The sequence below is a fragment of the Peromyscus californicus genome, unplaced genomic scaffold (genome assembly GCF_007827085.1).
Source record: "Peromyscus californicus insignis strain IS unplaced genomic scaffold, ASM782708v3 Scaffold_10__1_contigs__length_136768540, whole genome shotgun sequence".
Lineage (NCBI taxonomy): Eukaryota > Metazoa > Chordata > Mammalia > Rodentia > Cricetidae > Peromyscus > Peromyscus californicus.
Window position 1 is genome coordinate 21,447,453 of NW_026294391.1, and position 23,718 is coordinate 21,471,170.

Consider the following 23,718-nt stretch of genomic DNA (forward strand, 5'->3'; position numbering starts at 1 on the left):
TCTTTCCAATTTATTAATTCACAAAGCTTATAATAAGAAATAAAACCACCAGAGAAAAAGGAATATATTTAGGTTGGCTAGTGATTCCTAGTAGGAAAACCAAACTAAAGTCACGAGGTTCTTTGGTAAATATGGAATGAAAGCAAAGAAGACCAAAAGCCTCAAAGGGTGGTGCCATCCATTTTTGTGGCTTTAGCATCCAACTATATCTGATGAGTTACATTTCCTTATCTGCAACCAGCTGTGTGTCTTGAGTTCCAAAGGATATTCTGAACTGCGCTTAGTATTTCTCTGCGACAACTACTGTTACAGCTTTCGTGTAATACTCAAACCTGAACTCATCTCACATATAAACCTATACGGTTCTCAAAGTTAGCAGTCAATTACTTTGCTCCTTTCATCTTATCCCAACTTAACGCTCTCATCTTACAAGTAAGATTATAACTTCAGGCAACTGTAGTATATCATGGTTCAAAAGAGTAAGTGAGCATACTGGGAGTTAGCCGCTGGAAATTCACACCCCCAAGGTTGTCCCTCTTCTCTTTATCATCATTGAGTACTAACAAACTTGATCCAGCACTAACCATATTCTGGGGGAAGAAAAGATAGAATCTCTACTCCTCTAGGCAAAACTCTACTGCTATTGTCCGCTTGGGGTGAGGGGAGCGTTAGTGACTCTATGGTGTTCTCTCCCAAGCAATGCTTACTACATCCACTTTTACCAGTCCTTCTAACACATTTTCCTGCTCATACTATTAAATGCAGCTGCCCATAAAAAGCCCATGTGCAGCAACAAATGGGCCATCAGTTTCATCATAATAACATCAATATTAATAAGCTTATTACTAATCTACATAGTGTTTGTTGCCCATTTCAGCTTCATGATGACTGTTGCAATAGAAATAAGTTAAATTACCCCAATGCAGTTACTTAGTGTTCTCTCTCTCTCTCCCTCTCTCCAAACTGTGGAGGTCTATACTTCAGCTGTCAGGTATCAGTGAGACTCAGTTTGGGCCCATGAATTTCTGAATATAGTGTTTCTCCACACTGACACTGTTGACATTGGACAGACACGGGCACTTTTAAGACAGTGAAGGCCTTTTTTAAGCAGAGTATCTGTAGGAAGGAGTCTCTGTAAGGATTAGAGCTTGCTATCTGCTTATCAGCTGTGCCAGTAATAGGGCAGAAAGGAGGGGCGGGAAGAACAGAGGTTGAGTTTCTTTTTTTGGCCACAGTTGGCCATTGCTAGGAATCACCAGCAAATAGACAGTTAAAGAATGTTAGGTGATCCATAAACATCTATTTTTTTTTGAGATGAGATTCTCATTATGTAGCCATGGTCTGTTTGGAAATCACTATATAAACCAGACCAAACTGGCCTTGAACTCACAGAGATCCATACACCTTTGCCTCCTGTATGCTGGGATTAAAGCCTTCCCAGGGGTCAGGAATCTAGGAAAACAAGTTATAGCAAGTTATGTGGTTCTGGGATGATAATTAAATTATTGTGGTTTCAGAAACTGCCATTGTTCAACAAACTTCTCAAAGTAGCATGGTTACGGCTAATAAACACATAAAACCCGGTGCTTCTTTGTTACAAGAGCTTTCTGTGTACTTTAAGGTGTTCAAAAGTATCCCTGATTTCTTCCCGCTTGATGCTACTACCAACTTCTGTCACTTGTATGACAACTTAAAATGTCTCCAAATACAACCAAATGCCCCTACATGAGAGCAGCAAAATCACCTTCAACTGAGAAGCCCCACCTTAAAGAGAAGCAGAGCTTTGCTTCTGATAAGCCTCATACATGTAGATTACAAAAAAGATGTTGGGTCACTCCTTGTCATTTATCAGAAAACAGCCTGGATGGACCTGAGTATAAGAACATTAACATTGATGGGTATCCACTTTTAAGGCAGACCTGAATTCAACAAATCTGTGGTGGGGCCTGATATTCTAAATTTGAAATAGCTCCAAACAGATAGAAATCTCGTCTCCATAGATCAAATTTTCAATAGCATTGTCTCCTCTCAATCTTTGTCAAATAATGTTTCAAATCAAATGCATGATTTGAAATTATGTCTCTTTAGATGTATTGTATTGTTAGTTAGTTGATCTATAAGTTACTTGAATATAAATTCCTGAAGAACAAAGCCTTTGCTCAGCATTTTTGTATTTCTATCAATTTTTACAGTACCTGGTATGTTGTATGTTCTCCATGACTATCATTGAATTACATCAAATGGAGACCATCACAGAAAATCACAACTGGACACAATGAAGAGATAAATGAATTATGGGAAGCCCAGCCCCAATGGGCAAATCTACACCACAGCTCCTGCATTTATAGCTCACGGAATATCACTGAAGAGGGGGCATAAAAGTTTTAAGATCCAGAATAACAGGAAGTCTGCTGTGAATAGTCTCTCCTAGAAATGGCTGCATAAACAAGACCCAAACAATGGCAGTATCGATAGACATGCTAACACGGAAGGGGGCATTTTCATGGGGTCCCACCCTAGACAAAGAATTATAGGCAACTAAAGACTGTAGGAAAGGGAGAATTAGCCTCTCACAGGGATGAAGTCCCTTACTGGTTATCTAATTCAACGTGGTTATCCCTGAAATCATATACAATAACAATAGACTTATCAGGTTGTATTTATATATTTGTGCATACACACATGTTGTATATATACATGTATGTGTATGTATATAACAATGATAAAGAAAAAGAAGTTATCAATTTGAGAGTGGGGGCATCGGAGGAATTGGAGGACAGTTAACTGGAAGGGACTGGAAGAAGGAAAGGAAGGGGCAAAAGTAATGCAATTTTATTTTAATTAAAAATATTTTTTAAGCTGGGCAGTGGTGGCACACACCTTTAATCCCAGCACTCAGGAGGCAGAGCCAGGTGGATCTCTGTGAGTTCGAGGCTAGCTCGGTGTACAGAGCAAGGTCCAGGACAGGCACCAAAACTACACGAGAAAAATCCTGTCTTGAAACACACACACACACACACACACACACACACACACACACACACACACACATCACCCAAAAGACAGGGAATTATGAGAAAAATAGAGAAATACAGTTGAAACAAGGACTTGTGGAATAAATTAAGATTATGTAAGAAGCAGAGAACTGTGAGAAAGAGTTAAAGAGAGAAAGTAGTGAGGAGTACTGAGTCTTGTGAAAGGACAGAGAACTATCTGAGAGAACGGAAAATTGTAGGAGAAAATGTAAGTCTGGCAGAGAATTAAGAATTGTGAGAAGGGCTGGGGAAATCACAGCAAGTAACAGCACTCACTGCTCTTGCCGAGGAACCAAATTCTGTTCCTTCCTAGCACTGACATCAGGTAGTTCACAACTGCCTGTAAAACCAGCTCCAGAGGATCAACAACCTCTTCTGGCCTCCACAGGGAGCTGCATTCATATGCACATGGCCACACAAAGACACAGATGCACGTAACTAAAATAAATAGTTTTTTGAAGAAAGAAAAACAACTTTAAGAGGCATGGAGAATTATGGGAAAGCCAGAACTGTGCTCAGGGTAGGTAAATGGAAGAGATAAAGAATGGTGAGAGCCTTGAGACACTGAGAAGGACTAGAGAATGGTCAGAGGAACAAGAAGGATCTGTTAAGGAAGAATAATGAAGTAGGCAATTGTGGAAAAGAACACAGTATTATGGGAGTACAGCTTTATTAAAGAGACTGGGAAATAACGGGAGACACTGGGGAATTAGAAAAGAGCATGCACAATTGTAACAGAATGAAGAACTGTCAGTGCATGAAGAATTAGGAAGCAGAGGACATAATTGTGAAAGCAATGAGGGAAAGGAATTATGAAATAGGGAAAATTGTGTGTGGGTGAGCCAGGAAATTGAGAGAAACAGTGAACTGTGAGGACCCACAAGAAACTGTGAGAGAGACAGGACCATTCCGAGGGTAAAACAGGGCACTCTGGCAGAGACAAAATGTGGGAGGCACAGAGAATTGTCAAGGAAATGTAGGAATTGTGTACAAGGTCCACTGGATTGCAGGAGACACTGAGCACTGTCTTCTAAGAATATTTTTAATATTCATAAAACAAAATACAAGGAACTATACAAGAATATAATTATATTGAAATATAGTTATATAGGAAAAAAGAAAGGTAATTTTCCTGTTGGCTAGAAAATTAAAAGAAAGAGAATGGTTCTAAAGGAAGAGGCCTATATTTTGCTAGTGAGGCTTGTAAGTCTGGGAGTAAGGCACCCTGGGACTGGTCCTAATTTTGCCACTCATTAGACAATATCATAAACAACTTTTTACATGCAAATGTAAAAATATTTGCATATTTTTACAAAGTTTTGTGATTGTTAATGACTAGTTCCCCAGGGAAATATATTGTAGGCTGATGTAATATTGTTTGTTTGTTTTTGTTTTTTGAGACAAGGTTTCTCTGTGTATCCCTGGCTGTCCTGGAACTTGCTCTGTAGACCAGACTGGCCTCAAACTCACAGAGATTACCTGCCTCTGCCTCCTGAGTGCTGGGATTAAAGGCTGCACCACCACTGCCCAGCAATATATTCTTAAATGTAATTTTGATACAATTTCAAGGCCTGGTCTAGAAGACAGATAGTTCCCATTCCTGAGCAACTTGGTTAATTAAGTCTACTCTCTAAACACTTCCTTTATTAGACTGTCATATTCTGGACCACTATACACCTGTCCCAGTCATCTCATGGTCGGATACTAGACTACTAAAGACAGCTCCAGGGCAGGCTGAAAATATTTAAATTAGCCAATCCAAAACCTGCTGACACTGTCTCATCTATTCTTTCCACAGAAACCAAAATAGAAGCTCTTATGCACAGATGCTTTCTGTCCCCTTGCCTTGTGATCAATCCTGTAACTTCCACATGTAGCTCTTTCCTGCCATGGCTTAGTGTGTTATTTCCTCTCTTGGGATCTATGCGTATAATACACTATCAATTTTATGATAACTACTTTGGTTTGCTTATTTTGGTTTTTTTTTTTTTTTTTTTTTTTGAGATAGGGTTTCTCTGTGTAGCTTTCGAGCCTATCCTGGAACTCACTTGGTAGCCCAGGCTGGTCTCCAACTCACAGAGATCTGGCTGGCTCTGCCTCCCGAGTGCTGGGATTAAAGGCGTGTGCCACCACTGCCAGCTTGGTTTGCTTTCTATTGCTGTGATAAACACCATAAACAAAAGCAAGTTAGGGAAGAAAGGAATTTGAAGGGAAGTCAGGGCAGGCTCCTGAAGGCTCCTAGGAACTGAATCAAAAGCCATGGAAGTACACTGCATACTGGCTTGTTTGCTCTCCATGGCTCACTTAGCTTGATTTCTTATACAAGCCTACAGTACCACCTACCCATGGGTAGCACCATCCACAGTGGGCTGGGTCCTCCCACATCAACAGTTAACCAAGAAAATGCCCCCACAGGGCAATCTGATGTAGGCAATGACTCTAGGTTGTGTCAAGTTAACAAAAATCTAACCAGAGCAATAACCATCTCCCATCTGCTGATTTACCATACACACATAATATGAAAACTTATTTTATTTTATATGAAATATAATACTTATATGAAAGTTCCAATTCTATGATTTCATGGAGTACATGCACAACAGCTGCCAGAGTCCTGAAAGGACTAGGCAAAGGAAGTTTAAGTGCATGTACTGAATTATAGTATTTTATTCCATAAATAAGCACAAATATTACGTGCTCATTAAAAAACACAAATTGTCCGGGCGGTGGTGGTGCACGCCTTTAATCCCAGCACTTGGGAGGCAGAGCCAGGCAGATCTCTGCGAGTTCGAGGCCAATCTGGTCTACAAAGCGAGTTCCAGGAAAGGCGCAAAGCTACACAGAGAAACCCTGTCTCGAAAAACCAAAAAAAAAAAAAAAAAAAACCAAACCCAAATTGGCCTTTCAAGAACCTAAAGAGATGACATTAAAAAACACTCAAATTGGCCTTTCAAGAACCTAAAGAGATGACATTTAAAAAAAAAAAAAAAAAGCACCACAGCAATTTGACAACTCCAAAGCCTCACACAGGGCCTGAACGCCGGCTCCCAGGGCTGTAAACCAGCTTGCAGAGTTGAAAACACCGCCCAGACCATAGAGGCGGGGTCGGAGAGAAGGCCCCGGCGGCTATTGGCCTCGGAACGGAAGGGGTGGGACCCAACCTCCCTGACTGACAGGGATTCCTCTCCTCAGCCTGCGGCCGGCCTCCGCGCTTCCGGAAGTCCCGCCCTTGGAAAAGGAAGTTAACGGGCGCAGGAGAACGCCGGCTGTGACCCGAGCGTTCGCGGTGACCCGCTGTGAGGAAAGGCGGCGGCCGTTGGTCGCTGCCGTGAGTGTTCGGCTTGGCGGTTGGACGCGGGCCCGGCCGCCGCCCGGGACAGTCCGAGGGGAGAGTCAGGTACGGAAGGGCGTGCAGGTTAGACTGAAGCCGGTGGGCTGTGGGGACCGCGGACTGGTGCGGCTGGGACGCGCGTAGAGAGGCGGGCCAGACTGGTGGCGCCCTGCCCTTCTTAGGTGCCTCTTGGTCTCCCATTTTGGTGACACTCCCTCTTTTGAACCGCCCTATCTTCTCTGAGGCCCCGGGCCTCCGCGGGCAGGGGGTTCGAGTCCGGTTCAGTAGGCTTTCTCTCCCGGCCCGTGTCACGAGGCCGGTTCAGTAGGCTTCCTCTCTGGGGCCCGAGTCACCGCCCCTAGGACCCCACCACCATATTTACAGGCGTCGTCTCCACGACGTGGTTTCACCTTACACGTTTCCAGTCGCTCAGAGACATGACCCCAAATGGTGGCTTAGGTTTCACGGTATTTTCCCAAGGGGGGCAGTATTTAAAACTGTCCCCGGGGCCGGGCGGCGGTGGCGCACGCCTTTCATCCCAGCACTCGGGAGGCAGAGGCAGGTGGATCTCTGTGAGTTCGAGGCCAGCCTGGTTTACAGAGAGAGATCCAGGACAGGCTCCAAAGCTACACGGAGAAACCCTGTCTCAAAAAACAAAACAAAAAGAAACCAAACAAACAAAAAAAAACCTGTCCCCAAACAAGTGCCCTACCTCGTACTTTGCCATGGCATGGGGAGGGAGAACGAGGGTCAGCCACATTCAGAATAACAAGGGGATAGCCTCGTTGTTAAGCCTCTGCGTTTAAATCGGACTCCTTGCTTTGGCAGTTGGAAATTGTAGCTTGGGAGTCATCCCTGTGATTCCAGCCATGGGTTCTACAGCATCTACTCCTGCTGCTGCAGCAAACCCCTCAAATGCTTCAGATCATCAGCCTCCTTCGCCGCCTTCACAGTGCCCCATGCATGAAAGGAAAAAGAAAGGTAATTTTCCTGTTGGCTAGAAAATTAAAGAAAGAGAATGGTTTTGAAGGGAGAGGCCTATATTTTGCTAGTGAGGCTTGCAAGCCTGGGAGTAAGGCACCCTGGCATTGGTCCTAATTTTGCCACTCCTTAGACATTATCATAAACATCTTTATGTCTCAGTTTGTCATCCATAAGTGTAATATCATAATTTTCACAGGATTATGATGATGATTATCTGAAATCATGTGGGAAAACCTAGCAGTTGTTCCATAAATTAGCCTCATCTCTCCAAAGTTTACTTGTGCCTACATCAGTGGTTCTCAGCCATGTATGAGGAGAGGGGACAGTTACTGATACATATTTTGAGTTGTCACAACTGAGAGGCAACGATACTGCTGACGTATAGTGAGGTGGGACCAAAGATGCTACTAAACATCCTACAGCATCAGACATGGATGGAGTCTTTGGTCCCTAAATAATAAGAATGCCAGAGCTGAGAAACCTCAGTCTAGCGGTGTTTCAATAAACTGCTCCTGTATCTGTTGTAGTCTTCTAGGTCAAAATAAGCCTTCACCAGATGAATTTATAGACCATTATGTCAGTGCAAGGTTGGAAACAAAACAGTTCTTTAATTAGTGCACATCTGTTTTAGATAGTTCACATTGGGGCAGTATGCTGTGCTTACTGTATGTTCATGTTTACTGCATGTTCATGCTTCAGTGTCGTCATCATCCTTTCTCCGGGTTAGCCAGCCCACTCCAAGAGGTCAGTACTCACTCTGTGACAAGCACTGCTGGGTTTTGTTTCTTGACTGAGAGAAATAGCAATGCACACAGTAGACAAAAATCCTTTGTCTGATAGGGATTACATTCTCACCTTTATGGGAGATTAATTATCTGCTTGTTTTATAGTCAAGGAAACTAAAGCTCAGAGAAACTAACTTATGTACTCCAAGTCATTTAACTAGTAAGTGGTGGTTGATGAAATTCAGTGACCTTGGACAAGGACAGATCCCATGTTCCAGTATTTCTCCTTCTGGAAATTGGGACAAAGCAGACAAAGCAAGTGTGCCTTTGCTCTGAGCTTCTGTTCTCTCATAGTCCTTTTTATGATTTTCTCTATTACAGAGAGTTATCATCCTGGTTTATTTCCATTAGTAAAGAGAATGTGAATATTTGTAGGAGACTAAAGGGCCTCTCGGTTATATAATGTGGAAAGTATAGCACTGTTTTCCTTCTAATATCCACCTGGGATCAATGCCCTGGGAAGACTGGTGTTTTAGTGATACAAAGGGAGGTATTGCAGTTAGGTTTTTACCCCTAAAGTGAACAACTGCTTGAGGTCTTGGAAAATGAAGGCCTGGGAAGAGAAGCCAAGGAAGTGAAAAGAAACGTTTCTTTTTTTTTTTTTTCTCTCGAGACCGTTTCTCTGTGTAGTTTTGTTGCCTGTCCTGGATCTCGCTCTGTAGACCAGGCTGGCCTCGAACTCACAGAGATCCTCCTGGCTCTGCCTCCCAAGTGCTGGGATTAAAGGCGTGCACCACCAACGCCGGTGCACTGTCTTTTCTATATATGACATCCAACATTCAGCATCTTCTCTATTTCCTGCTGGTGCCAGGAACAAGGGAGTATTCCATGACAGAAGCAACTGTCATTCTGGGACACAGATCTTTAAATACTTTGCTATTTACCTGATGTTTAGACATGCTTCTCAGTCCCCACACCTGCCTGGATCAGCACCCTAGGAGCTTGGGCATTGACTGCTACTTGTGCTGCTCTGTTCATAAAACTCAGAAGCGCGAGTGTATCATGGGACATTTTCTTAAAAATCTGCCTTTTCTTGGTAAGCTTTTATCTGCTGACAAGGACTAGCACCTCAGATGAGTGGTATATTTCTGTGGCTTACTTGAGTCTTAGAACAAACATGAGCAGAGTGGCATTTACATTTTTCTTTGAGTCCCTGTAATATCTGCTCATTTTCTGCTCCTGTACCCAATATTTGAAGGAGTGTGTCAACGATAGATGCTTAGATAGTGGCTGCTACCTCATTGAAGCCAGACTTGTCTGAAACTAATGGCTGGAAGTCAGAGAGAGTCAAGTATGGCCAGCCCTCACCTAGGTTCCTCTGTCAGCTCCCAGCTGCTGGTCCAGGTAGGAACATTGTAGGACGTTACTAATAACATGTAATGGGCAACACCCACTGCTGAATCTGCAGAATGGTTTTAGTTTATTTTTGCTGGGGGCATGACAGAATTGAAGAATGTATATATTTTTCTTTTAAAGTGAAAATACATTTGTAGCATCTTGTCATCTTTAGGTTTTGGAAAATTAACTGGCTTAGTTCTTGGCACCTTTAAGTAGAAGAAACTTAGTTTTTCAACTGTGTTGGTCAGAATTTTAGCCCTTTAAGGTCCCAACTAAGAGAACTCCCTTCCACTGTTGGTATGGTATGTTTGCAGTAACAATGTTTTAATACTCGATTATTTCAGGCTGTCCATTGAGTGCAATGGCATCTGATCGAACCAGTGAGAGCAAAGGACACTCTGTGCCTGCCCACCAAGATCGGGCCTATGAGTACGTGGAATGCCCTGTTTCTGGTGCTGCAGCTAAGAATAAGGAGAACCTGGATCCTTCAAACCTGGTAATCTGCCCTCATCTCTTCCCAGGACATTTTATGTACCCATGCATTCTCTACCACAGTCAACCATGTCTCTTCAAACTATGAGCTAGAATAAATCTTTCCTAAGTTTCTTCTTGCTGGTTATTTCATCACAGCAACAACAAAAAAGGTAGTGTGAGGAAAATAAATCAGGTTTGGAACACTGATGTTGCTTTTTTAATGGGAACTTGTACTTCTTGTATGGTGAATAACTTTCAAGGGTGTACTGATTTTTTTTGGTTTATATCATAGTGCTGAAATTCAGACACAATCCACTAATTTTCTTTAGATGCCACCACCTAATCAGACCCCATCCCCAGATCAACCATTTGCTTTGTCTACCTCAAGAGAGGAGTCATCTATTCCAAGAGCAGACTCTGAGAAAAAGTGGGTTTACCCTTCTGAACAGATGTTCTGGAATGCCATGCTACGGAAAGGGTGAGTGAACATATTATTTAGAAGAATATTTGCTTGCCACACTTATCTCAGAATTAAATGTTATGAATTTTTTTTTTAGCCTCTAAAAATACAGTAATTTTTAGTTAGTTAATCTATAATAGAATCTATAATAGAATTTTCAGAGTTATCAAAAAGTACAAAGCCAGTATTCAAGGTAGGTTTTTTTAGAAAAACAGAACTAACAGGGCAAGAGGCTGGTGGAGTGGGGGTGTGGTAGTCTAGAAGACATTTGTTAAAAGGAAGTGGTCCCCATTATTATGGAAGCCAGCAGCAAGTCCCAAGATCTGCTATCAGGTAGTGGGAGACCTGGGAAAGCCAGTGATGTGGTTAGTCAGGCAGACACCCTGAGAACAGGGGGGGGGGGGGCGCAGGGGTTGGGGGGAGAGGTTGGGAGGGTGGGGGAGTGGGGGGGGCTGAGAATAGAAGTTCTCGTCTGAAAATTGGGAAGCTTGAAATCCAGAAATACTTGATATATAAGTTCAGGTTGAAAATCAGGTAAAACCTAATTAATGTTGTAGCTCAAGCAAACATGCAGGAGTTCCTGCTTACTTATGGAAAGGACTGCAGCCTTTGTGTTATACTTAAGCCTGTAACTGATTGAATGGGATCTACCTGAGCAGGACAATCTGTTTTATTCATATCACAGCAATCATCTTTTTAGAAATATAAAAAGAAACACTGTTATATAAAATGCCTAGGAAAAAGTTGGTAAATCATTTATTAATGGTACTAAATGAATAATACCACCATAAAAATAGATGTTTCTGTTAGTATGCTTTTGGGAATTCCATGAAATAAGATTAAGATGAACCTTCAATCTTTGATTTCAGTGTATAAAAAGTATAAACCATTTTATGAATGCATGGAGTAACTTTTGGCTTTATCAATAGTATTTGTTAAAACTTAACATGTTCTTTCTTAGGTGGAAGTGGAAGGATGATGATATTAGTCAGAAAGATATGTATAATATCATTAGAATCCACAATCAGAATAATGAGCAAGCTTGGAAGGAGATTTTGAAGTGGGAAGCCCTTCATGCTCAGTAAGTATATAAAATTTAAAAAAACTTTCCTGCATTTTTTTTTTACTTCATATCAGCCTTTCTATGGTGTTAACTTTTAAATAATTTGTTATTCATTTGTGTAGCAGTGATCATCCTTATAGGCCATACCACACTTTCTTACTCCCCGAGCATTAGGTTTGTAGAGAATTTGAAGCAAAGATAGCTCAGCTCTGCTCCATGCTGGCTTAGGCCTCAGATGACCAGGCTGTCAGAAATGGCTGCTGCAGGGCTGTGGGCTAGTTTCCTGAAGGCAAAGTGGTACCTGCTCACAGCCTCTAAATGTGACTGTTTCAGCTGCCTTACCTCACAGTGGCTAGGTTCCAGAAACCGAGCTCTCAAAAGCACCAGACAGAAGCCAAATCTCCTTTTCTGATGTAGCTAAAAAGACTCAGGTATCCCAAGCCTGACCACATTCAAAAGGGAGATGGAGATTCCATCTCTCAGTGAAAGAAGTATCGTAGGTCAGTCATTGAAAGCAGAGCAGAGCACGTTGGAAATGAGACTAAATTGCTTTTTGATTTCAGGGCATGTAGGAAAGAACTTTTTGTTCCTTCAGCAGTATTTGGAATCCTTGTAAGGACTGACCTTAAAGATGTGTCTTCACATGGGCTCCTTTTCTCAGAGATAATAGGTCATTTGAAGGAGCAGTGGTTCTCCATATCACTTGGAAGGTTTGTTGCAACTCTACAAACTGGGCTGGCTTGCGGGTATCTGACCCGGTCCAGAATGGGTCATAGGCTTGATGTTTATAGAATGATGTGATATTGTTGGTTTGAGAGCACCACCTCCAGAAGTGGAGGGATGGGGAATATCTTCACAAAGAACTAGGTCCTGTTATAATCTGGTGTACATTTCAAATTCCTTCCAAAGCATGATTAATAATTTTCGTGGAGAAAAGCCACTTGCTGCCTTATTTTTAAGGTAGTTTCTTTGGTTTTGGCATTTACAGTGAACATTTCAGTATTAGCATGATGTGGGTGTTGGCTAGCTGGATGCCAGGTGGGTAGACTTTCCTGGTGGTAACCCCTGACCTAGAGTAAAGAGCTGGCTGGTTAACTCAGATGCAAGTAACTGTCATAACCTAGGTTAAAAATGTACACTAATTAAAGCCACCTGTTCACTAGTTGCAGCGTGATTTTAAAAGCAAAGAAAATAGAAGCAGAAGGAATTTCAGCCTGTCAGTTCCATCACCTCTAGTCATTTTATAGATTTCTGGCAAAATTAGCTAGGCCATAAAAGCACCTTCTAATGTCTCAAAAGAAAAGTTACATAGATTGAGTTTACTGCTTTGCCTGTTAGCCTCTTGAGAAGAGATACTAGAAAGCCAGTAGCTCACAGTTGTACCTTGTTGTACTCTGGATATGGATTCTTTTCTCCTTTACATGGTAGGTATATAGCTTGTCTTACCAATAGGATCAACTAACAAGATAAGTGGCTCCTGTCTTAATGGACCAGTCCTCCATCCCCCATCAGGCAATCAGGTTTGTGTCTTTTAAGGGGAGGATCTTGTATATCCTCTGTACCAGTAAAGGACAGACACTTAAGGGAACTCAGCCAAGGTCTCTAATTAGGATACTTCCAGTGGTCAGGTTACTTAAAAAACAGGTTCAGCAGTACTTACAGCTAGTTCCTGGAAGTCAGCCTCCATTCTTTTTTGCTTCAAAAAAATCTCTTAATTGGTTGAAATGAAACAATGAAGTCCTCCCCCCCCACAATATTCTTGGATTGGTTCCAGGACATCCAAGGATAACAAAAGCCATGGAAGCTGAAAGTCCCTTTTAATTTCATTGCACTTTCATGCAGTATGTGTACATTTTCCTTCATATTTTAGACAATCATTTATAATTGACTAAAGTAATGTAAATGTGTTATAAATAGTTGTACTGTTTTATTTAAGGTACAATGAAAAGGAATAAAAATCAGATATGCTTAGTGCAAATGCTGGGTTTTATATTTATTACTGTTTTGTTTGTTTTTGAGACAGTCTCATGTGGCCCAGGCAGACCTCTATGTAACCTAAGGATAACCTTGAATTTGTGATCCTCCTTACCTTTACTTCCCAAGTGCTGAAATTACAAGTATACGTCATAATATCTGATTTATGTGGTACTGAGCATTGAACCCAGAGCTTTATGCATGGTAGGCAAGTACTGTAACAAGTGAGCTATATCCCCAGTCCTCAGACACAGTGTTTTTCCAAGTATTTTTATTGTACAGTTGGTTGAATCTGTGAAAATGGAGCCCATAGACCCAAAGGGCTGACTGTAGAGAGCAGTTTCTGTTGTTTCTCTGAAGAAACCCTAGCTGCTCTATGCAAAAGAGAAAGAATATACACAATACATAGCACTTTTTCCTGAGAGTGTGCCTGTGCTCTTGTCCCAGATGAGAAGGTCCTGTCTCCTGAATCTGGCAGGAAAGCCAAGCAGATGCCCAGAGGAGACATACAGAATCCAAAAGGAAAGAGAAATGTTTGCAACAAATAGAGACAATTTATTTGAATTCTGTTAGAAGTTATTGTTTTCTGAAAATGTGATAATATAGCAAATAAATACAGAAAAAAAAGACATTACCACAAAACTGGAACATCAAACTGTCGAAGGAAAGAAAATTTTTTTTTTTTTTTTTTTTTGTTTTTTTTCGAGACAGGGTTTCTCTGTGTAGCTTTGCGCCTTTCCTGGAACTCACTTGGTAGCCCATGCTGGCCTCGAACTCACAGAGATCCACCTGGCTCTGCCTCCCAAGTGCTGGGATTAAAGGCGTGCGCCACCACCGCCCGGCTAAGAAAATATTTTTAATAGACTGTTCTTATTTGGACATTTTCAGTGAGTGTCCTTGTGGCCCATCATTGGTCCGATTTGGAGGCAAAGCCAAAGAATATTCACCAAGAGCAAGAATTCGTTCCTGGATGGGGTAAGTGTCAGTGTAGAGCTGCTATTGACATTCCTTAAGCCATTGTCCACATTCTCACTACCAAAATCAGAGTGAGAAAAGTGCTTCCATCTTCTAAAACTTCATATCCAGCCTACATTTCCTTATCTCCTTGAGTTTACTCATAAATGGATGGAATTATGAGGGGGAGTGGCTAGCTTCCTACTTCATTCTCCAAGGATTGAAATGTGCTTTTTTTATTTTAATTTTATTTTATATGCACTGGTGTGAAGGTGTCAGATCCTGGAGATCTGAACTTACAGACAGTTGTGAGCTGCCATGTGGGTGCTGGGAATTGAACCCGGGTCCTCTGGAAGAACAGCCAGTGCTCTTAACCATTGAGCCATCTCTCCAAACCCGAAATGTGCTTTTTTTCAAGATCCTTAGAACTCTCCTTTTACTCTTGTATTTATTTTGCCTCTTTTCTCCAGCCTCCTAGTCTGAGTCTCTTTCCCATGAACCTTTTTCCTTTATGGACAGATGGTCTGACTCGTCATAGTTTTCAGTACCACATTTTCTAAGCACCATAGACTGATTGCCCAAGTCCCATCTCCCCTGCTAGGTGTTTGCATGTGAGAGCGGCATCTGAACATGTGCTGTTTTCCAGTCTATCTTTCTGCTTACACCAAGACTGAATGCAGACCAGCACTTAACATTCACTATTGTGTTTTCATTCCAGGTATGAGTTGCCTTTCGACAGGCATGACTGGATCATCAACCGTTGTGGCACAGAAGTTAGGTATGTGATTGATTACTATGATGGCGGTGAGGTCAACAAGGACTACCAATTCACCGTCCTGGACGTGCGTCCTGCCTTTGATTCGTTCTCAGCAGTATGGGACAGAATGAAGGTTGCTTGGTGGCGCTGGACTTCGTAACCACTGTTTTGTTTGTTAGGAAAAAACTGAAACTAATTTTTTTTTCTGAGAAAGATGTTAAACTTTTCCCTAAACTAAATGCACTCATAGTGTCACCGTGGGACTTTTCAAGTGTATAATCAAACTTGATCTTTCATGCAAAGATGCCATGCTCCATTAAATTTTGAGTCACATTTTCCATTACAGTTGATAGGTCATTTAAACTTTTTTTCCATTTGGTGTAAGTGGGAACTAGTCCCTTAGTTTTCCCATTAACTGCAGTATTTCATGTTATTTTCTATAAACAGTCTGAAAAAGGAGCTTTTAAAAAAGCATAGAAAGCTGTTCTTCTCCTTACTGTTTTCTTGGGAGTATTTGAAAGTGTGATGCTTTTACCTGCCAAATATTTTAACTATATTCATTATAAAAGAAGCACTTACTCTCGTTTTAAAAGTAAGCAATATTTCTTAAATCCCCACAGTCTAAATAGCAACCCTGAACAAAATGCAAAAGTATATACTGAATGTACTCGGCAAGACTAATACATGTTCAAGTGTATTTTTCAGACTTGACCTTGATAGAAGGTTCAACTCGATGATATATGCAAATTTCAAAATACTTTGCCTCTCATTCCTGTTCTAATATGTGACTATTAATGAAAAGCTGGTCTCACTGTCCTGGAAAGTTGACAGATTATTTTAAGTTATCACATCCCAGTCCATTCTCCCACCAGAAGTTTTTCCACAGTAGCCTAATGTAAACCTTGAAAGCCTGGCTCCAGTTAGAGGGCCAGCAGTGTCCCTTTGAAAAACAAGATTATATTGACTAATTGTTAGAATTCACAAGATGTGGTTTTTTTCCTCAGACGTGGAATGTTTGCATCAACTCACCATCCGTTTTATGTTTATTTTAAGCAAGCACTAAGTTTGCTGCTGGAAACTGGCTGTTTTAATTTTAATTATAGCAGCATGTTAGAAATAACTTGTTTTCTGAAGTGTTGATACAATGAAAATTTTTAATTTATCCTAAATACTGTATTGTTAAATTAGTGGATGGAGTTGGTGTCTTGAGTTACTAATTTGATGTAGATATCTTTGTTGTATGATGCTTCAAAAATTCAACATTTAAAAATATTTGTATTTTTTAAATAAAGCTGACAGTAAAAAGGTTCTGAAACTTCTCAGAGTGACTTTATACTTACTGTATTTTCCAGGCACAAACTTCACTAAATGCAACAGTGGTCTCATCTGTTAATCACATAATTTTAAACTTCATAAGAATGTAATCACTGTTGGCCCTTTTTGCAGCTGCTAATGATTAAGTATATGATGAAGTATTTTATGAAACAGCATTATGACTGGAAACTGAAAATTAAGCTGCATGCAAGGGTTCTCGCTGTAATGGTGATAAGGTATTGTGAAAGTCAGCTGTCAAGTAAACTCAATTACATGATAAACAGTTTTATATACTCTTTCACTACTTCTAGAAAAGACACCTGCTGAATACTCAGAGTTGCTTTGTGGCTAGATTATACTTGAGTCTGTCTAGGGAACAGAATTCTGCTTGATAGTTTTTATATAACTTGAGATTCATTTTGGATCTTCTCCAACATTTTAAACATCTTTTGTCTGTGGAAATGTCATCATTTAGAATCAGAACATACTAGTGCATGTCAGGCAAAGTATTAACAGAAAAGGTAGGTTCAAACTAGGTTACATATTAGCATTTAGTATTCCTACGAATTCACTAGCTGTCATTTATGTGATATTGATGTCCACTCTGCGTCACACCCAGGACACAAAATTGCAAAAGATGTATTCACTACCTACAGGAACTCAATCTTTCAGAGCTCAGTCTGTAACCACAATCATGGTATTGTGCAATTCTTAAAGAATTCACTGTGGTACTAATGGGGTTAGGGACACACATAAGTACTTTGTTTTGTTTTGTTTTTCGAGACAGGGTTTCTCTGTGTAGCTTTGCGCCTCTCCTGGAACTCACTTGGTAGCCCAGGCTGGCCTCAAACTCACAGAGATCCGCCTGGCTCTGCCTCCCGAGTGCTGGGATTAAAGGTGTGCGCCACCACCGCCTGGCTACATAAGTACTTTTTAAATATATTTAGTTACCGTGATAATTAGTATAGTCAAATTGGCAAAATTTAGAATCACCTGGGAAAATGGGACTCCAGGCATGCCTGTGGGGGCTGTCTTGATTACATTAATTGAGGTGGGAATATGCAGCCATCATGGCCTGCACCATTGCTCCACTGGTATCCTGTACTACATAAAATGAAGAAAGTGAGCTGAACGCTAGCAACTATGCCTTCAGCTGTTTCTGGATTGTGAGTACAAGTTGACCAGCTGCTTTAGGCTCTTGCTTCTTTGACTTCCCCACCATGATGGAGTACCTTGAACTGTGAGCTAAAACCCTTTCTCAAGTTCCTTTTATTGAGCTGTTTATCACAGCAACAGGAACGGAAACCAAGACAGTTAACAATTTCTTTGGTCCTGGATGTGTTTACCTTCTAGCAGAGTTACTGCTCCCTATTGAAAGTGAAGCACTCTGTGTTTATTTCCTTTCTAATTAATCCTCGTGACTGTCAAAACCATGTTCAGTCATTTGTGTTGCTATAGGCTTGAGGCTCCTTGTGGTTAAGAGGGCATACCCTGAAGGTTGGTGGCTTGTTGGAGTGCTCTCCTCTTTACTTGCTCTGTGACATTTCTGTCTCTGGGCATCAGTTTTCATGGCTACAAAATGAGCAGACAGAGTTGTTTGGCAAGTTCTGTGAGGCGTTTGAGTGCTCTTGGAGCAGAGCCCTGGATGGAGAGAGCTCAGTACCAGCCAACCCCACAGTTGACAGAAACAAATAAAGGGAGAAGTCAAGCTAGGCTTGATTTAAGCAAGACTAGCCTGAGTCAAGGTACTGAGACACTCCACAGGAAAAATCTGGCAAGATCAGGAGGCTCTTCTGATTTGTGTCAATTTTAAGTTTTACCAGGTAGATACATAGACGTTTAATATAAGCCACCTCATATTATTTAAAGTGGCTAAAGGAATATCCTTTTAATAATACATAGACATAAGGAGATACTTGGTTAACTTAATAAGCAAGTCCCACACAGGCAAGCATGATTAAGCTGAATTTCCTAATCTAAAATGTAACAATGTAAACATAAACCAGCTTCATAAATAGAAATGGAAGTAAAACCTATGAGAGAGCAACCAAGAATACTGCCATGAAGCTGGGAAGGACTGGGAAAATAAAGAGAGAAATTCAAATTCTTTCACATCTTTGCAGTTTTTTCTTAAAATCCCTGCTACAAAAGTGAACTGGAATAGTAGATGATGTATTGTGTATATGGGTCATGTAAGGAATAAATGATTGCTGGCACATATCACCCAGAAGATCCAGTGGCCTTTGCTCCTTGCAGAAGGACTAGTGAATGATGCTGTTTATAGACTTTCAGATAAAATCTAACATGTAATCATTTTATAAGTTGATTTTATCTGTTTTTGAAGTGTGGCATGAAATTATTTAAGCAAAGTAGTATATGAGGGCATTATTTGAGATTTTGCTGCTTCGCCCATTTCTCTTTCTTGTGTACTTTGCCTAGCCAGGCTGTTCTCAAACTTCTGCAGATCAGAATTCCTTGGAAGGCTTGTTAGAATGCAAGTGCCTGGGCTCCCACCCAGGGTCCTTCATCTTGTAGACATGGGACAGCTGGAAATTTACCTTGGTAACATCCTCCCAATAGACTGATGCTATTGGTCCAGGCACCATGTGGACCTCATTTTTCCCTGGCATTTTTGGGGCTTCCACCTACTATCAACTTTGCAACTGTGTTTCCAGTTGTTGCATATTCCCATGGTCATGGACCGAAGTTCACAAGTAGGAGATGTGAAAGCAAAGGTTAAATGGAAATATCGATTTCCCATTTTACTTAATCACCATTCCTTTCTTCCCCAAAGCCCCTCTTGTTCTCAGTTCTGAATGGTGCTTCATTTTACTGAGTTCTATTTTAATAACAAAAACTTTTCCCTGGAAAGTTCATCTCCCATGACTTGTAGGTGATCACAGTGAGCCAGGGTTACAGTGGGATGAAGGCCGTGCTCCACACTGATTCAGAAAGCCCTTGTACTCTGTGCTGCTGGGGTGAAGGCAGTGCTCCACACTGATTCAGAAAGCCCTTGTACTCTGTGCTGCTGGGGTGAAGGCAGTGCTCCACACTGATTCAGAAAGCCCTTGTACTCTGTGCTGCTGGGGTGAAGGCAGTGCTCCACACTGATTCAGAAAGCCCTTGTACTCTGTGCTGCTGGGGTGAAGGCCGTGCTCCACACTGATTCAGAAAGCCCTTGTACTCTGTGCTGCTGGGGTGAAGGCAGTGCTCCACACTGATTCAGAAAGCCCTTGTACTCTGTGCTGCTGGGGTGAAGGCAGTGCTCCACACTGATTCAGAAAGCCCTTGTACTCTGTGCTGCTGGGGTGAAGGCAGTGCTCCACACTGATTCAGAAAGCCCTTGTACTCTGTGCTGCTTCTATGTGAATTGATGGTGGCCACTCCCTTGCGCAGGTGAGATGTTTGCTCTTGCTCTGAGTTGTCTCTGATACATGACCTTTGCTCACCATCTTAGCTTGCCAGGTAGCTATAACTAAAGGCTACAGATGGAGCAGCTTAAACAACAGAATTTTATCCTCACAGTTCTGAAGGCCAAAAATACAAAGCTAAGAGTTTTGTTCCCTCTAGCAAAAGATTTGATCCATATTCTGCTTTTAGCTTCTGGATATTCCTTGGCTTGAGGAAGGGTAACACCTGTCTTCACATCTCTCCCTCCCTCTCTCCCTCTGCCCCTCGCTCCACTGCCTCTTCCCCCTCCCTCCCTGTCCCTCTCTCCCTTTCTGTCTTGTGCTCACTTGTTCACTTACATTCCCTCTCTCCCCTCTCTAGTGCTTGATTGCTCACTTGCACTCTTTCCCTCTCACCCCCTCACTCATTTGCTCACCCTGCCTGCTTCCCTCCCTCCCTCTTTCCCCTTACACTCTCTCACTCCCCTCACTTGGTGTGCCTCAATTACCCTTTTTATTAGGACAGCAGTTCTAATGGAGTGAAGCCTCTTCCAAATGGCCTCATCCTCACTTGATCATCTGCAAAGACCGTTTCCAAGTGGGTTTCCATTTGTAGCTCCTAGGGTGTTAGTACAAGACCATTCTGGGGGAGGATAACACAATCCAGTCTGTAATACTTTGACAAAATTTACTCCTGACATCTAAGCACTGCCACTTCGAATGCTGCAGTGTGTTAGTTTGAATACTTGGCTCAGCCATGATATTGTGAACCATTGCTGCTCCTTGGCAAACTTTACCCTTCTGCCTAGCTAGGTGTGCCCCTGGTCACCCCAACTTCTGTATCTATACAAACAGGATAACCAGCTCATGTGTAACAGATGGAATTTTTTAAAGTGGGAGGTAACAGAAAGTAAGATCCACAAGGCACCTGGAAGGTAAAAACTCAATGGCTTGCCTGCCCTTGGGTATTACACTGAGTTGAGGTCAAGGAGGCACTGGAAACAGACTCTCCATGTTTCCTTCCCACAAGAAAAAAAACTTCTGGGGTTGGGGATTTAGCTCAGTGGTAGAGCGCTTGCCTAGCAAGTGCAAGGCCCTGGGTTCGATCCTCAGCTCAAAAAAAAAAAAAAAAAACCCACACAACTTTCTAAGTCCACTCTTAATTTGATTTACCCTCTAACAGAATAGATTAATCTCCTTTGTGTGGAAACACAGCAGCTTTGCCCCCACCTCTAATGGGAATGTCTGGGGGTTCCGAAGACCATTTCACTGATTATTCCACACCCAGAGAAAGTTCACTCCCCAACTGTATAGAAACCTGTGGGGCGTTTACCCACCACCCCCACAGTTCCCCAGAGTTGAACAGCAGGAAATATTAGATAGAAGGATTTATTGCGGAGAATCTTGTGGAGATAAACAGATAGAAAATAAAGGATAGCCTCGAGAGAGCCTGGAACCTATTCCATCGGCCCCGACTGTCTCTGCCCCAGGGTTTTTATAGAGACGCCAAGGGGTGGAGCAAAAGACCTCCTCCCCAGCACAGCCAAGTGCAGACCATCTCAGACACCTGCACTCAGGCCCGTGGTCCTAATCATCCTCTATGAGGACCTGCTGGGTAAAGCCACGAGGAACCCGAGAACGGGCTCCCACAGAAACCAACACCATAGCACCTGGTTGCAGAAAGGAGGAGCTTTGGACTAAGGCTATAGCTCAGTTGGGAGTGTTTGTTTAACAAGGATGAAGCCCTAGGTTCTGTGTCTAGCGCTGCATAAACTTGGCATGGTATTACCAGCCTGTAATCCCTTCACTTGGGAGGTGAGAGCAGAAACATCAATTAAGGTCATCCTTAGGTACATATCAAGGTTCAGATCAGCCTGGGATACCCTAGACCCTGTGATAAAGATAAAAATGGAGAGGTAGAGTCCACTTCAATGAAGACTGACAGGCAGGCATGATCAAATTGGTCACATTTGGTTGGTAGCAAGGGAACTGAAGTGGCTAGTTAAGCTGTTGACTGTATCTAGGTGGCACTTAAGGATGATTCTGATCTGTTTCATAATTGTTCAGACTCTTATTCCTATTACAGATCCCCAAGGCCTCTATTCTGGTTTCTCAGTCTATTCATCAAAGACTTGTTTCACAAGACTGTTGAGGTCATCATTTTAGGTCAAGTCCTGGTATTCTGTGCCTATCCCCTAAAAAATAGCTGGAGTGGTTTTTAGGAGCAAGGGAGTTACCATTTTATGGCTCAGTTTCAACACTGCACTTTGGTCTCTGAACTAGGTGAGTGCCTTATTCTGTTCATGCATCATGGATGGGGGAACCTCATACCACAGACATTGAGTTTTGCCAGTTCTGGACGCTGTCAGTAGGAGATCAAGGTGAGTATGATTCAGTGGCTGGTAAGGGCCTTCTGTTTCGTGAGTGACAGTTCTTATGATTCTCAAATATAGAAGGAGTCTCTGTCATTATGACTTAACCACCTCTCAAAAGTTCCATAACCCCTGACGAGATAACCCGCAGTGCGAGAGTGGCATGAATATGGGAGTAACCAGCCACATTCTGATTGGAGCTAAGGCCATCTCCATAAGATAGAGCCCACATCTGATACTATTAAAGGGACCAAGACCCTGTGGCTTGATAAGTCATAAGTTCTAGGGCAGCGGTTCTCAACCTTCCTAATGCTGTGAGCCTTTAATTCAGTTCCTCATGTTGGGGTGACCCCCAACCATAACATTTTTGTTGCTACTTTATAACTAATTTTGCTACTGTTATGAATGAATCATAATGTAAATATATGTGTTTTCTGATAGTCTTAGGTGACCCCTGTGAAAGAGCCATTTGACCCCCCACAAGGGTTGTAACCCACAGGTTAAGAACTGCTACTCTGGGAGCGAACCCAATATTATAATTCTGTTAAATGGACATAGTATTAACATGACTCCTAATGATTTGTTGATATACCCATAGATGAAAACATATCTTACCCCCATCAGAGAAGCTTTTCAGTGCAGTAGATTGCAATTAACAGAGACCTTCAGCTGGTCGATGTGCTGAGAATAAGGGACCATGGAGTGCTCAGCCCTAAATGGGACATACATATCATTCCCCTTTCCACAAGGATCAGGGATCTTTTCAAAAGGGGGAACAGAAAGATTCTAAGCACCAACTGTGGTGAATAAAATCAAGAAAAGTTTTTCGCAGACACAACAGGGAAGCTGAACATATGAATTCACAGTGATTATGACAGCATACACAAGACCTGAGCAAGCTCCAGCCAGACAAAATCCCAGCACACAGTGGGGAAGGTGGGCAGGTATCCACCCTTAGCTGGGGGGTATCAGTGTTTGATGGCTGTTAGGAGAGAGAAGCTGGGCGGTGGTGGCGCATGCCTTTAATCCCAGCACTTGAGAGGTAGAGCCAGGCGGATCTCTGTGAGTTCAAGGCCAGCCTGGGCTACAGAGCGAGATCCAGGAAAGACACAAAGCTACACAGAGAAACCCTGTCTCGAAAAACCAAAAAAAAAAAAAAAGAGAGAGAGAGAGAGAGAGAGCCCTGGTAGGCTGACCACACACAAGATCAGTCCTCAATCCCAAGACTAGCTGGCAACAAACAAGACTTGATGGGGAAACAAAAACAGAAAAGGAAATAATCTCAAAGGTGGGTAGAAATAAAGTGTGGAGAGGCTGCTTATGGGAGAATTGGAGGGAGGTAAATATTATCAAAATACATAGTATGAAATTCTCGAAGAATCAATAAAAATATTGTTTAAAGCCGCCACCGCCACCAGCGCAGCTGTGCCAGAGCCCCGCGAGGAGACCGGCTGCCCGACACCCCACCCCACCCCGCCCCCTGCCGGC

The 23,718-nt window shown here is 42.2% G+C and overlaps 1 protein-coding gene across 2 annotated transcripts; it reads left to right on the forward strand.

The window, feature by feature from the left end:
* The first annotated feature begins 6,279 nt into the window (after positions 1-6,279).
* Positions 6,280-16,464, forward strand: LOC128094657 (holocytochrome c-type synthase). Of its 2 annotated transcripts, XM_052713167.1 has the most exons (7): positions 6,280-6,432; positions 7,195-7,347; positions 9,818-9,969; positions 10,277-10,425; positions 11,369-11,488; positions 14,333-14,419; positions 15,117-16,464. In XM_052713167.1, exons 2-7 carry the CDS (start codon positions 7,236-7,238, stop codon positions 15,313-15,315), a joined length of 819 nt encoding a protein of 272 aa, XP_052569127.1. In that variant the 5' UTR covers positions 6,280-6,432; positions 7,195-7,235; the 3' UTR covers positions 15,316-16,464. The 2 variants fall into 2 exon arrangements, with proteins under 2 accessions (XP_052569127.1, XP_052569204.1); XM_052713244.1 differs by lacking the exons at positions 6,280-6,432; positions 7,195-7,347; positions 10,277-10,425 and having other exon boundaries at positions 9,899-9,969.
* The last annotated feature ends 7,254 nt before the right edge of the window (positions 16,465-23,718 follow it).